Source organism: Sciurus carolinensis, chromosome 3 (genome assembly GCF_902686445.1).
Source record: "Sciurus carolinensis chromosome 3, mSciCar1.2, whole genome shotgun sequence".
NCBI lineage: Eukaryota > Metazoa > Chordata > Mammalia > Rodentia > Sciuridae > Sciurus > Sciurus carolinensis.
The window spans coordinates 134,272,673-134,289,321 of record NC_062215.1 but is presented as its reverse complement, the minus strand read 5'-3'; the positions used below and the strand labels follow the sequence as shown (position 1 = coordinate 134,289,321).

At 34.2% G+C, this 16,649-nt stretch overlaps 1 protein-coding gene across 1 annotated transcript in view; it reads right to left on the bottom strand.

Annotated features, from left to right (window-relative positions):
- Fsip2 (fibrous sheath interacting protein 2) overlaps positions 1-16,649 on the bottom strand; it is a 78,052-nt gene that overhangs the window by 25,985 nt on the left and 35,418 nt on the right. Inside the window, exons 14-16 of the mRNA XM_047547561.1 lie at positions 13,361-13,418; positions 12,330-12,366; positions 922-9,907 (exon numbers count right to left, since the gene is read on the bottom strand). Of these exons, the coding sequence (XP_047403517.1) occupies positions 922-9,907; positions 12,330-12,366; positions 13,361-13,418 (9,081 nt within the window). The remainder of the gene's footprint in view (positions 1-921; positions 9,908-12,329; positions 12,367-13,360; positions 13,419-16,649) is intronic.

Genomic DNA, 16,649 nt, shown 5'->3' with positions numbered 1-16,649 from the left:
AAAGAAAAAGAAAACCCTAAAAGCCCTAATTAAGAAATAAATTAAATTCTCTTCAAATATTTATTTCTCATATGTTGTGAATCTTAGTTTTAGCCAGTAGGTTCAGAATATAGCCCCTTGCCATCCCCCAAGTAAAATATCTAAGTCATGTGTTGATTTTTTTTCTTGGTTGGATGGTTATGAGCTTTAACAAGCTGGAAAACCTAGCCCAGAGAAAGGATCTCCAGTTTAATTTAAATATCTTATGTCTCCAGTGATATGTAGAGTCTGTATTTAATTATTTAAAAATAGTTTTAATTAAAACATGTAATGCAATGCCACACTTTTAGGATGCTAAGAAGTTGGTAAACTAAACTAAAAGTGTGGCAACTCTAGAAAGGTTAGTGATAGGCTGCAATGATGTGTTTTAAAACTTTGGAATTCATGCCTCATGCATAATCAAAATTGCCTGCCTTAAAATGGTATCTCTTTTTCTTCACCTGCAGATACAAAAAAATTGAACAACATGTACTTCAGATTCATTTTGTGTGTTCACGTGTGTGTGTATGTGTGTGTGTGTTGGGAAGTACTGGGGACTGAACCCAGGGGTGCGCCACCACTGAGCAATATTCCTATTTTTTTTTTTTTTTATTTTGAGACAAGATTTTACTGAGTTGCTCAGCCTGACTGTGAACTTGTGATCCTCCTGCCCCAGTCTCTGTGGAGTTGCTGGGAATGTAGGCATGTACCACCTCACCTGAATACACCTTTTAGATTCAAACCACGCAACTGTTTTGACTTTAATACTGTTTTAACATCATGAATCTCCAAGACTATTTTCAGGAAAACAGAGAATGCATACTCCTAGGAGATCTTTAAACATATCTCTTACTATTTTCCCTAAATTATACTAATTTAAAAAGTAAGTTATCTCTTGCTTACCTCTAGTTTTGAAGTTCTTTAAATGTGTGATCACTGAGGTAGTGACATGTCTTGCTATCAGATGAATTTCATTTGGACCCAGTTCATGATCAGCAAAAGCAATGACTTCAAATTCTTTCAGAGTAATTACATTATCTATCTTTGGGTTTTTGTTTTCCCATTTTTGCAATAAAGAAAAGTCTTCCCTATAGGCATCAAGATTTCTGCCTTTTTCTTCAGGTATACAGCTAATATTTTTGTCCCACATTCTAAGCAAGCTTTTCTCCTTATTCTTTTGCTCTCCAGATATTTCAGACAGAGAGCTTTGTTTTGATATGAAAAATGGCTTTATTGTTTCCATGCTTTCATTAGTGTGCAGTTGATTTGGAAAGCCATAGCTTGACAGCACAGTATTGACAATATTTTCTGCAGCTAAGCATATTTTAAGTGGAGAAACAGTTGTCTGAATTTGATTTGGCTCACCAACTGGTTTTAGGGTCTCATAATGAAATACTCTTGGATTTTCTTTTCCCATCTCTATAAATGACATGACTTGCTTTAATGATGCTTCTGTGGAGTCATCTGCTTTCTTAGACAGTTTTTGTAAGACACTGCCTTCAGGGAGGGAGTTATTTTCTTTCATGGTTTCAACAAAATGGCCAAAGTTCGGTTTCTGTGTGCTGTGATATTGTACTTTACTTCTAGAACATGATGGCATAGTTTCTGAATGAAGTTCCACGGACTCTGATCTTTCAATTGTGTCTTCCACAGAGGACCTGACATACAAGGGTAAATTTGATGACAACCTGTACTTTTTAGTCTTATCTTCCTCTGAATAAAACACTAAGCCAGGTACACTACTTTGTGGAGGATTATTCCTCAAACTATTTTCTTTTAACTTTGATGTGGGCATTTTTACATTAGGTGCTAATTCAACCTGATTAACAATGTAAGTATTTTCAGTTCCTTGGAACAAACTTTCCTTCGGAAGGTTTTTGATCAAAGACTCTTTGAAATTAGTACACTGGTCCATTAGTGTGCCAATGATCTCACTTGCTACAATGTTCTCTTTCAATGTGAGAACTGAAGATGGGTCCACTTGGCTTATTTCCTTGTCTAGCTTGTTCTTGATTGTGCCAAGCATGTCACTGACAATATTAATAGCATATGTAAGTAATTCTGAATGGAATGAATGAACCCGTAGGAGGGTATCCTGTATGTTTTCTTTGGAAATAGTAGTACGTGACTTGGATTCATCAGAAATTTTTTTCAGTGGTTGTAATTTTGGCAATATCTTTTTACTCAATAGTCTCTGTTGGACTTGGAAAAGGTTTTCTATAGGCATTTTCACTATTTCTGAAAACTCATATTTGGAGATATGTTTAAACTGCAAGTCTACAAATGACTCTAACATGTTTATAACCCTTTCTACAATCTCTTGAACAATCTGGTTGCTAGAGCCCACAGAAACTGAATCTTTTGTCTTCATGTTACAGACTGGTAAACTGTTGAGGATATGCTTGGTTGGAAAACCATGTTTACTTTTAGCAGAGATATGTTCTTTCCTATTTGTTGGAATTTTTTTACTATCTGAAGTGGGCATCTGAGATAAGAAGCACAGCTGTAATTTTTCAAAGAGTATTTCAACAATTTCCCTTCCAAACATATTAATTTGTGCTTTGGTATCCTCAGCTCTAGTAGAACCTTCTTTAAAGCGATTATAGAACTGGCTTTCACAATCCTCAAGAGGTGGCAAATTTAAAAGAGAAAGAGAATATTCTAAATCTTTTGCTTTTATTGAAATTTCAGTCAAAACACTTTCAGCAGTCATCAATAGCTTAAATTTTTCATTTTCCATGTCATTCGATTCACTTTGCCATTTGTCAAACATTTTTTTAAATATACCTTCCTTTGGAAAAATCTGTTCGAGCTGTGAAGAAACATTTTCTAAGTAAAAACATGCTTGCTCTTTGGCAGAATACCGAGCATATAAATCATGCTGTGAAGGTTTGAGATCATCCTGATATGATAATTTGATTGGATAAGACAAATTGTAGTTATTTGTAGCATATAATTCTCGCAAAACAGTATTAACTATTTTACTTGCTTCCATGATTTCATCAGATGGTGAAACTTCTGTATTTACCATTGCTCTAGTTTCCATCACTCTATCCAATTCTTTCACAATTGATTCCAGAATATTACTTATTATATCCTTGGCATACATTTTTAGTTCTGAAGTGGGCAATTTTGATTCCAGTAAATTTTTGGCATCTCCTGTTGATAGGATGTGTGGCAGTCCAATGACAGTCTTGGACCAACTATCTCTTGGAGTCTTCTCTCCAGCACCTAACTTGGTCTTGTTTTTGGCTTTAGCAGCACTCGGTCCTAGATGTGGTTTTGTTTTAAATTTAGGCAAAGAGCTAATTTTTGATCTTCCTTTTAAATTTGTTTTAAGACCTTGCTTAGGGCTTCCCTTAGGGCTAACTTTAGAACTACATAGTCTAACAGGTGGCAATTCATCAAAACAATCTTTAGGGGAAAAGCTCTCTTCTAGGTGGAGTGAGATGAAATGTGTGATTATACTGAGAACCATTTGGATTAAATCTTTTCCTACATGCAATGGTGAATATTGCAAAGAAGTGCTTTCTAACACAGACACACTTTGACTGTCTGAAGAAGAATACACCTGTAGCATCCCACATCTACCAGCATTATTTCTTTTACCTACTTGTTTAGTTTCTCTAAAGCATGGTGGTTTCACTGGTAAAGAGTCATTATTGACACATGTCTCTACCTCTCCCCTTTTGTTTTTGTATAATGATGTCATAACAACACAGTACATTTTCTCCAAAACACTTTCAACTATATCATTTGCAGCACTGTTAATATGTGATTGAAAGAAATTTTTTTGTGCTATACCTGATGTTTTAATTTTATAATTAGGCATAAAGTAGGGGGTTTCATTACATGGAGGCAACTGTCCTAGGACTTCCATTATTCTTTGATCCAAGTTATTCAAAAGATCTTTTACTGCACTGAGCAACTCAGCTTTTTCTTTTTGTTTTGATTCTCCATTTCTCATAAATATTTTTTCCAAAGCAATTTTCTGACTTTCCTTTTCCAATGTCATTTGGTTTTGTTCTATTGGGCAGTTTGTAAACAGAGATATTGTGGTGCTTTTTTCTTTTTCTTTGTGTTCCAGCAATATTTCCTTTGCTATAGTTAATTGTGAAAAGTTACGATTCTCTTTTGAGGAAAAACTAATTTCCTTTACAGAACTTTTATTATATAAAATCTTTAAGGTACTTTCAACAATTTCATTCACAAAGACATTTTTCTGGAATAAAATATTATTTGGAAATGGATGCATTTTTTTGATTTCTAAGTCTAAGTCATTTTTAATAAGCTTCAAAATGGTGCTAGCAATAATATCAGCATATTCCTTAAGACTAGCTTCTGATAAATGAATTGTGCATCCACGTTTTTCTCTGTAACTGGAAAAAGTGCATTCTGTAAGTTCTTGGCTGAGAATAGTTTTAGTTGTTGATATTTTCAAGACATTCACATCAGATTCCACTTGACTCGATTCATAAAAAATGCTATCATCTTGTTTACAATTTTCCAATTCTGGGCTAACAAATGACTTTGCTTTAGGCTGTAAAGCAAGAGTAATTAATGAATCTATTCTTTCTGTGGCAAAAGATTGTAACCGATTAAAAATAGTTTTAGTGATGGAATTAGCATTTTCCTCACAAGGGTCAGGAACAGATTTCTTGGTGTCTTCTTTCCCCCCTACAGCTATCTGATTATCATCAGCATAAGCTGATTTCTTTTTTTTTGAATATGGAAAACACTCTGTCTTTTCTTGACTTTTTGACCCCACCAAAAGAGACTGATGACATTCTTCTTTTGGAAATGTATCACAAAAGGTCAATTGTGCAAGAGTGTAATTCTTTGCATTTATGCCAAGCATTACAACAGAATTGAGATTATGAAGAACAATATCCACTATATCCTTAGAGAACAAAATGACATCTGATTTAGGAACTGAAAATTGAGGAATAATCTTATTTGCACCCTCAATGAATATTTCAGAATTTGCTTTCAAATATTTACCAGTTATGCCACTTTTCAGAGAGGGCATGACAAAGGAGAGATTGTTCTGAAACAGAGTTTTTTCATAAATATCACATAAGATACCTTCTATGGTATCTTGTATTTGAAACTGAAGTATTTTTCGATACTCAGTCTTATTGAACAGCTTTTCAATAATACCATCTTGCTGATCTGAATTAATCTCTTTCTCAGAACTATTTTTGTCACATTTACTTTTGCATGACACAATATCTAGCACTGTGCTAACAACCTGACTTGCAATACTTTCAGAAACCACAATTTTTTGAGTTAAGAAAGGACCTTCCCTTTCTTTATCTAACTCATGCTTGATGCCTTGTAGAATTTTTGTAGCCACTTCTTTTGCATAATTATTTAATTTAGACAAAGATGGTTGGCACCAGGAGTTGGGCTGTCCTGACTTAATTTGATCCACTGAGCAACTGGAAAATTGTTCATCAGAGTATGAGTCTTTGGCTGATAATGCTTTGCTCAATGTACTCTCACCATGTGGAACTGGTAAAGTCACTGGCACTGTGAAATTGACCTGGGGGTAAAACAGTGATTTTACTTTGGATGTAGTAAAAATTTCTAAGTTCGTTAATATTGTCTGTACAATATCTTCAACTACGTTTACTTTGTTTTCTTTGTCAACAGAGAATCTGGACTGTAGAGAACATGGATTCTCATCCGACACAGCAACAGAGGAGCTTCGACCATAGGTGTGTTCATGAAAAGAAACATTTGCTGAAAATGTGACAGTTTTGCAACTATTTTCACTTACATTTTTTTCTGTCATAGCAGCTGAATAAAGTTTATGGAATACAGTTCTAACCACATCATCTGCCACTACTGTTATATCTGTGTCTGACACTAAAGGACCAATTATTTTATTCATAAATTGAACAGATGTTTGAGTAGTTGACTCATGAACATTGTGAGGCATGTCACTGAATTGAGAGTGGAAGGGAGAAAGCACATTTAATTCATTGATTAAGGCGCTTTGAAAAATTTCATTCAAAATGTTTTTTATAATTGGAACAACTGGAGATTTATGTGGTTCTCTGAGTTTCACTTCAATTTTGTTTAGTGTTCTCTCTAGAATCCATTGTTTAGAATATGTTTTAGCTTCCTCTCCCACTGATGTTCTCTCTCCATTGCATTTTTTCTCTGTAGGTGCATCATCTTCTAGAAATGACTCTGATTCAGCTCCGCCAGGAAGAAAATTTCCGTAAGTTGGCTTGTAATGATAAGTTTCAATGCCTCTGTCTTCAGCTTCAGTTTCACCAAACATATCTGTGGATACTGCATCTAAAATTAAATCAACTACATTTGTAAGCATCTGTGTCTCAGGTGATGGGTTTTTTACACTTGTCCCCAAATCTGACAAGTTCATATTTAATTCAGTTTGAATGGCTTTCAAAAGAGCACTTGATACCTTCTTTGCTTGTGTATATAAAGCAGACTGCAATGGTTCTTCACAGATGTCTGTGAAAGCACTGGTACTTGCACATTCCCAGTCCATCTTACTGTCTTTCTGATTGTCACTATTAGTAACACCTAGGGTATCTAAATTCCCATTGGCAAATCCCTCCAATTTAGCAAAAACCATATTAAGAATATCTGAAGCTACAGCTTTCAGTTTATTTGGGTGCGTTACTTTTGAGTTCTCTGCTTTGGATGACACAGAAGCAACATTTTTTGCCTTGCTTTTAGTTACATCTTTATTGCTCTCTTGCGTCATTCTGGAAAGTATGTCAGAGATTATACTGGTGCATTTGGACATTTCCTCAATAATTGAAGCAAATGATAGGTTGTCAATGTCAATAGATTCTGATGAAGTTTTAACACTTGCTAAATTGGTATCCGTATCAACACTACATAAGCTTGCAATGATATATTCCAAAATTGTTTTGGAAATGAACTGAACATTAGATGCCAGTTCGGTGGCTATTTGCTGCTCCTTGTTTGGCTTCTCTCTGTTTTGCTGACGAGAGGAGGGCTGAGAGTCAGGATAGGCACACGCGAGTTGGTTTAACATTTCCTGTAGTGTTTCCCCAATACTATCTAACACTTGCAACTTGTTATTCTCTTTGAGGTCTTTTCCATTACTGATACTGTGGAGAGCACAAGGAGTAGCCAAAGATTTACGAAAAGCGTTTTTATCCTGTCTAATTGGCAAAACGGTGTTTTGTTTATCAATGTGGTCAGATCCGTATGAAGTTGAAGATGTTGACTTATCTGGAAGGAACAAGGTATTTCTCTGATCTTCATTTATACTTGATAATATCTCACATATACAAGTTAATAATGGACTTGTCATAATGTCAACACTGAGATCTGTGACAAGAGATTCTAATTTCTTATCAGTATCGGCAATAAATCCTTCCCTTGGAGGGGAATGAGTATGGTCCATCTTCCTAAGATGTAGGTTTTTCTTACTGAATTCTACTTCATTCTGGATAGCATGCAAAACAATGTTTACTACTTTAGTTGTGTAAGTACTAAGTTGAGACTGTAATGAAGATTGTTTGGGAAGTGGAGATTTGAAGCCCATTTGCAATTTTGGACAAACCAATAGCTTCAGTTTTTTAAAAACTGTATCAATGATCTTATTACTAATATCACCTATATTCTTTGGTGTACTTTCTCTAGATCTTGACCAGTAAGGCTTTTCAGAATCGTCGTCGAAGGATGATAAATGCTTCATTTTCTTTTCACTGTCAAACCATATTTTTAAAGGTTTTTTATTTGGTTCTTTGTTGACTTTGTGGGGACTGTCAAAATTATCTACAAGAGTTTGATGTACTGATGATGAAATGAAACTTTCAGGAATATTGGGAATGTAGCTTGATGCCTTATGAAGTATATTTAACACAGAATCTGTTATTTCTTGAGCCACTGCACTAATTTCTGACACAGAAAATGTCTTGCGTATCCATTCTTGCTGTGACAGTCCTTGAGATTCTTCTGTACCAAGAACTGAAGATTCTTTGCCAATTTTGCCACTGAGATAACCAGAAGAAATTGAAAATATATCCTTGAACATTTCTGTTAAAATACATTTAACTATGTTTTCTGAAGTCTTTTGAATTTGATGCTTTTGATCTTTGCTGAAAATGGAAATATTTTTACTCAAGCAGGGTGTTTCTTTTAAAATGTCTTCATTACTAAAAGATGGTAGTTCTGTCTTTAATTCCCAATCATCAAATGCAACTTGGCTTCGAGAAGCAGACTTTGTAGGTGGTTTCTTGATTTTTTTGCATTGAAAACCATTGTTTCCTTTTGTAAACCAATGATTAGGAATCTGTTCTTGTGGTTTTGCTTTTTCTTCTTTGAAAGATGAATCAAGCACATTTTTCACAATGTTGTCAATCTCTTCATTATCATCTTCTGAATAAAACACCATGCCTGGAACATTAATAGGAGGAAAGGGTTTTCTAAATGTAGGACCATTAGATAATCTAGAGCCAGTGAGTCTATACTTTTCTTCAGTGTCAGAAAGATTTCTCAGTCTAGGTTGTCTTCTTTTTTGAAGACTGGCTTTTACTGGTTTCTGGTGGAGCTGGGTAAAGATATCATCAAGTAGCTTAAGTAATATTATTGTTTCTTCAGATGCGAAAAGTCTCTCATTATTAAGTTCAGTTTGTACATAACCTAGTATAGTACTGATTGCTTCCTTTACATAACCAACCAAAGATGACTGTGAAAAAATACTTGATATTGCATTTTGTATTTCTTCTTTGATAATTAAATTGGTTTTATCAGGATCATGACTAGATTTCTCTCTGTCAGCTCTTTGAAGGACTGTTTTTGTTGTGTCTGTCTTATTTTGCTGGTAGGAAAGTTTGGTTTTGTCTTCAAGAGGAAGTTCATTTTTCTTATAAGATGCAAGTGTCATCAGCTTTTCTAAAATGGCATGTACCATATCCTCTGCAATATCACACATAGGTTCCAAAGTATAAGACAGCGAATCTTCTGAAAGTTTTCCATTTGATGATGTGAAATACTCATCACTGGTTGTTAAAATTGGTTTAATGTCGACTGACAAATCTTCTTGTGAAAATACCTCAACACATTTTTTCTCAACTGCAAATTCTAGCTTCTCAAGCATGTTCTCCACGATATCAGAAGCTACAGAGCAGATATCAACACTGGAGAACAAGTCTTCTCTCTCAGACTCACACTGGTCAACAAAAACTTCAGCGGTAACAGAAGAAAGAGAAGGAATGGCCTGGGTTAAATCAGACATTATTTCTTGAAAAATGCTTTCTAAAATCAGTTCAGTTTCCCCTTTCAAGTGACATTTAAAGTTAACAAAAACATTCTTTAATTTCTTTATCTCATCCATAGCTTTTGCTTTTTGATTAGAAAACAATGGACTCACTAAGCCATCTGTTTCTGTGGTAGCGTCCTTAGATTTTTTTCTGCCTGTGTCAAATGGTGCTACAAGATTACTATCTGATTTAGAACTTCCCAGCTTAGGGTATGAAAACATCAAGCTGGCTTTGTTACTTTTGAGTTCAGGGGTTACAGACTGTCCTTTCTGGTGATATGCTTTTCCCACAACTCTTCTTTCCACCTGGGCAGAAGGAGGTTCTAAAGGTGTGTTTGTTCTCCTTACTGATGTGTCAACTGCAAATGTACAAGGCTCTGCCTGAAATGGTTTAGTTGTTGCAGTTGTGTAGCTTCCATATGGAAACTCTTCACTGCATGTGCTACAGAAACTTGAACTATCTGAAGAAAGGACAGAGTCATCAGACACTGGATAGGTATTATTTTGCAACCTTTCTTCATACTTTGTGATGGCTGGATATAATATGCTAGTCACTGTTGCTACAACCCAGGTCATTATATTCTGAATTATTCTGTTCAGTTCTTCAGAAGTTACCTGGAAAATAAATAAGTGGGGATAAAAAGAAAATCATGTAATAATTTCTATTTGGGGGACAGAGAAGAACATTTAATTTTTTATACCAAACAACGCATAGTTAGAATACCATCATGGTTTGTGAAGAAACCATATTAAAGAATTTATTTAGAGTTTCAGATTAATTTTGGTTAGTTTGTTCTCTATCATAGAGAAAATATTTTATGCATAATATCTCATTTATTCATCTTCCTTCGGAATTTTTTAAAAATTTATTTTCCCTAGCATTCATTATTGGAATAAATGTCTATTTAAAAACAAACCACGAATTGCTACCTAGGCATGTATCATGCAACTATTTTAGTAAGAGGAAATGTGTTCACAACCATGATAAAAAATTTTAATGTATATCAAATTATTTCCAACTAATTACTTCTCAAATAGATGTAGTCCATATGTCTGTATGCCTTCAGAGGCATCTGTCTGCCTCCCTGGAATATAAGAATAGAAAATACCCCATCCTTATCCCCATTTCCTGCTGCAAGGGTGAATCTGTGGTCTGTACATATGATATAATCTCACTGCTAAACAACAATTTGATAGGCTACACTAAAAGCTAATGCTTCATAGAGATTGAATGGCTTTGAACCCAACAAGAGTACGGTACAAACTGTCTTCGATAGGAAAGAAAACAAATGATCAAGTGATGGAACAAATTAATTTAGACAGAAAATAAGGAGATGAGCTACAACTGGATCTCAAGGAGCAAGGAGGGATGAGCGAGTGTAGGGAATTGGAATATTCCTGAACTTGAACCAGCAGTGAAAGATCAGAAACCAGATTTAAATCACCATTTCCTTAATGTCAATGTTGCTCTCATAGAATTAAACTGAAGTGTGGTAGAAACAAAGTGCACCTAAAGGATTTAGTTAAACCTATACTTACGTATTGCACATACATTTTGGATTTCTAAATGTCATTTTGTACAACAAAATGGTAGTCTTTTTAAATTACTACAACTCTGAAAGCATATAGACCGAGAACACAATAGATGGCAGCAAAGCTGGAAGCCTGGTTTTTTAAGCATAAGACTAAATAATAATATGATTACTGTAATGAGATTATCTACATCCAAAATTTCATCCAGTTTGAAATTACTTATGCTTCAGGAAAACCATCAAAGACAAGTTAACATTATGTAGTGCCCTTTCTCCTGATCCAGTTGTGAGTTTTCAGGATACATCTTAGGAAAGTTCATTTTATTCAAATTTTATCCCCTAAATTCTTAAAAATAAATCTCTATCTCTATATTTTTTTAACTAATTTTACAGACAGTGCTGGTGATCTGGAAAATCACATTATTGGGATGACAGTATATGTTGTGAAATGTTTGTCTTACATAAAAATACCCTAAATTAATATTTCTAAGAGTGAAACCTAAAGTTTAACACAGAAGATAATCATTCAAAATCAACTAAAACACATTTAGAATCTAAACTAAAATATTCAATACATACTTTTTTTATAACACAAGATAACGAACAACAGACCTACATTATTACTCTTGGGTTAGGTATGGAACAGTTTTCAACCTCAATATACGAAAGAAGGGACATTCCTAAAGTTTTGGATGTAGTGACATAAATCGAAGAGAATCCTATTTTTCAATTTTTTCCTATGTAATATAATTTTGAAAAATATTCCCTTGAAACAAAGTTTTTGTATTTGGCTGCATATTCTATGAATTGAGCAGGTATGGAGATGACGTATGTGTTATACCCCAACACCTTCATCTTCTCTGACTGGTCTATCTAGATCCAGAGCTTAATCTTAAGAAAAAACAAACAAAAAGTCGGCTGCATAATATACCTTTTTGTGTATTCTATATAGTTTTTTTTTAACTTTAAACAATATTTGCTAGTTTGATTTTTGTTTGGTTGTATAAACATATTGATCCTATTTTCACCAATAAATAAATTGATTAAATATTTAAACAAACAAATAAACACTCTCTTATCTTTGCTCATTTCAGGTACCAGCTGAGAGGTGACCAATTCCTTCCCATGAAGACATCTGGAGACAGATACAGGCATCCAGGCTCATCTGCTTCTGAGTTCAACAGCAACATATGCAGAACCTGATGATTAATGGCTTCCCATTTGATGCTAGTGCCATGAAGGCTATGTTCCTTAATATTCCCCCATTTTATACCTATGGACTCCTTGAAGGTACACCATCATTTTTTTTCATAACAATTTTGGACCATGAAAAAAATCTAAGAATGAATTGAAATACATTTCAAAGAGGATAAAAGGGCAAAGAGGGAAGATGCACAATTAATACATGGTTCCTGGTTGTCAGATTCACAAAAATTTTTCCTATTACAACACATAAGAAGGTATAATTAATATGCTGTTTTTTCAGTGGCTCTTATGATACATACTTTTTCTTGCAAGCAATTTTGTAGAAGGTTCTGTTGTCTGTAAAGGCAAGAAAGGTAGATCACTTTTAGGTTGAAGAATTTATGAAAATCTTTCCATAATATATAATAATTTAACTAGTTTCTCCCTTTTATACCTGGCAGTTCACTGCAGAAATTTAAAAGGAAAAATAAACCTTTTATTTTTTTGGTCCAACTCTCTTATTTCATCTCCTCTTTAGATACTGGCCTCTGGATTCAAAAATTTATCTTATTACTTAGGGGCACAGAATTTTAGCTGCTATGTAAACAATATACTTGTCTGATTGTTGTGCTTCTAACATACCTTCTCTATGCTTGTGATACTCTGGTGAAGGACACAGGACTGGAAGGGAGGTGTTATGGTTTGAATATAAGGTATCTCCCAAAAGCTTATTTTAGATAATGTAGTAATGTTCAGAAGTGAAAGGATTAGATTATTAGAGCTGTAAACTAATCACTGGATTAATCCATTTGAGGGATTAATAATTTGAAATAACTTCTCAAGTTGAGAAAAATAAGCATCCTTAAAATAGATGGCTACCTAGATTTGAGCAATGAAAAGACCCTTGGGTTTTAAAAAACATCTTCCAAGTCTCTACATCATTAGATATTATTATTGTGGATTACATTGCAAATATATTTTATGGAGGGAATAACTGATTAATTCATTCATATTATGTACTAAATTATAGGAATATAATAATAGGAAGTCAATAATCTCAAAGGGCATAGAATAGTAAAGTGTTTCAAAGAGGAGAAAAAAATTCAGATCATGGGAAGTTACCTGGAAGGGGGGCAGGTGTAAGGATAAGATAGAAAGGAGAACAAACCGTCATTTGCTTTGTTTTCAATTTAAGCTTAGCTTGAAAGTTTGAAAATAATGAAGCTTCACTAAATCCAAGTAAATCTACAAGAAAGGAACTTTCCATGTAATAATGTACTTATGAAGAGCACTATTATGCAATGATTAAAGTATTAATTTATAATTACACATGAAAATTTTAGATACTTACGTATTTGAGAAAACAGGAGAAGAAAAAATACCTGGGGCTGTAGCTCTAGCCTGAGGTCCTATGTATTAGGAAAAGAAAATTTTAATTTGTATCCATCCTTAGCAACTTTGTAAATGGTAAATGCATCCTTTTGCAGGTCTTTATTCTTGGTTGTCAATGCCTTGTTTATAAGTTTTTAGGGATTCTCCACAGTAAAGTCCAAAGTCCTTGGCAAGGCATGAAACACACTGCAAGATCTGACATCCTTGTCTACCCCTCCAGTGTCTATAGCTAGTCTGTCATCTGTACTGTGTGGCACAGAGACACAGAATATACTGCAATCTCCTAAAGAAATGTTTTCTATGCCTCTGGTTCATTGATTTTGCCATTTCCTCTGAAGCACTCTGTGCCCTCTTTTAACTTTTTTAAGTCTCATTAAGCTTGTGTTAACTCCTACTGAAAGTCTTCCGTGAAACCTACCTAAATAAACCTCCTGTTCCCAAAGTACTGTTAATGCTTATATTATAAAATTCATTGTTTTATTGTAATTGTTTGCTTTTATATATCCTTTACTATAATTTCACCACTATGTCCCTTGCACCTAACATAGTAAGTAGTCAATAACAAATACTTGTTGAAAATATTATTTGACTTATATGTTTCCTTAGTATTTATTCATTGATCTGGCTGTCATTTATCTCTTTCCATTGAAATATTATCTAACTTTGTAATACTAAAAAATGCTTTTCCTCATTTTGATAAATATTTTGGACATATATGACATAGGAAGTCTTTGTGCAGAATATCTCTACTTGAATACTGGATTCGATCTGTGTGAATCTGTGTCTGTCAATTATGCAACTACAAAAATGAATGTAAGTCTTAAGACAAATAGAATGCCCAGCTCAGAGAAAAGTTGTGTTAGTTACAGCCATTTCAAAGTAAGTTTAATTGGTAACCTGTGTTCTTCCCAAACAATGAATAATCAATACATATCAATAATGTATATTAAGAGTCTTGATTCCTATTAACCTTTTTGAGTTTGTGTAGCTATATTAGAATATGTTCAGTTTTGAAGAAAAGTGACATAAACATTGCCCAGACCTGAGAAATTAAGTGTGAAGACAATGCTAATTTTAAAATGATCCAATAAATATTTTTATGTCTTCTAGTAATACAACAAAGAAACATTTTTTAAAATATTTGCCTATACAATCATCAAGAATGCAATTAACCATTACTGGCTAGGATGCAGGGGAAAAGGTACATTTATGCAATGTTGGTAGGACTGCAAAGTAAACCATTTTAGAAAGCAATATGGAGATTTCTCAAGAGACTAGGAATGGAATCATCGTATCACACTCCTTGATATTTATCCCAAAAAACGAAAATCAGCATACTATAGAAATACATGCATACTGATGTATGCAATTCAATTCAAAATAGTCATGTTATGGAAACATTCTAAATGCCTGTCAACAGATAAATGGATAAAGAAAATGTGGCTTATATATGCAATGGTGTTTTATTCAGCCATAAAGAAGAGTGAAATGATGTCTTTTCTGCTAAGTGGCTAGAACCAGAGAACATCATGCTGCGGGAAATAAGCCAGAATCAGAAAGCCAACAGACAAAACTAAGAGAAGGAGAAAAATGAAAAAGAATTGAAAAAAGAGGGAATCACATGAAAATAGAAGGGAGACCAATGGAGTAGAGGGAGGTCAGCAGGGAGGGGAGAAGTACAGAAGTATGGGGGAAGTACAAGAGAATTAAACCTACCAAATTATACTCTGTCCCTATACATATATATGACTAATTAAAATGATAATAACATCAAAAAAATAATAATAGAGATAAAAGGGAGATCAGTAGAGTAGAGCAAGGTGAGAGGGAAGAGGAGAGACAGAAAAGGTGCTGGGGAATGAGACTGATCAAATTATGTTTATATACATATTCGAATGTGGTATAATGAACCCCCCTATTATGTATAATTATAATGTACCATTAAAAATAAACAAATGATTTGATGAGAATATAACGTAGAAGTATAAAACCATGCTCTTAAAAATAACTAACCTTTTCAAGGAGGTAAGGGAACTCCCAGAAGTTTAAAGAAAAGGGAAAAAGAAAGAAAAGAAGAAAAGGGGCAGGGGAAGAAAAAATTGTGGAAAAGCAAATCTAGAGTTCTAAGCAAATGTTGAAGTTAATGCCTCTACCCTATGAATAGTGGTCATTCCTGGAAACATGGTTTATAGTCAGAGGATTAAAATAATAATGCATCAGGCTCAAAAAAGATGGGAAGTCAAAATTAAGAACTCCTAAAAATATGTAGGATTTCAAAGAACTATACTCTCACTGAAATATTCATCTAAAAAACAAAGAAAGAAATAATTAAAAAAAAAACAGAGGTAGTAGCACAAAAGAATCACATCTTGGCTTTGGTTTTGGGTAGAGGTGGAGTTAAGAGAAGATAAAGATATTTGGTATGAATTCATAATCACATACTATCTTTTATATGAATCTGAGTTTTAAATTCATGGTATATGTATTATTCATAAAAACTCTAATTAAAAATTTATGTTAAAATGACCCAATGCTTATAGCTCTCCCAGATGCCTGGCAGTAGCATGTGAAAATTTTCTTTATGTAAAACCACCTATCTAAATATTATAGAGTTTTTACAAGATGTCCTTGTCTGCAGGAATGCAGGTTGCTGAAGTTAGAAATCAGGAAGGCTTTGAGATTTCAAAGAAATGCCCGAGAGACCAGATGAAGTGCATCAGAGTGGTATCCTTGCAGGCAGCCTCTGAGAGAGTGATACATAAAGGGATGAGAAGAAAGCCGAAGCTGTGGTGGAGAACCCCCTGATTAACAGATGCCCATAATGTGGAACATCTGCCCAGGAAAGCTTGACTGCACACAGAGCTAGCCTAAGTGACAGACTGTGAATTCTGCAACTGACAAGGCCATAGAGGCAGGACTGGCTAAGAAATTTCGAGATTATATCTCACCATGATATGTCATGGATGATGGACATGGAATTACAGGACATAATGTTTGTCCAACTGGGTTTACTCTGGTCTTACTTTGGTCCCATCCTTTCTTTCTGTTTCTCCCTTTTGGAATGGGAATACTTAATCTGTGCCACCATATATTGGATATATGTAAATTGCTTTTAATTTTTATAGGGGCTCACAACCAAGAGTTTGTCTTGAGTCTAAGGGGAGACACTAGACTTGGACTTTAAATGGGCAATGCTTGAACTACTAAGACTATGGGAACTTTTGGAAATGAACTAAAAATATTTTTCA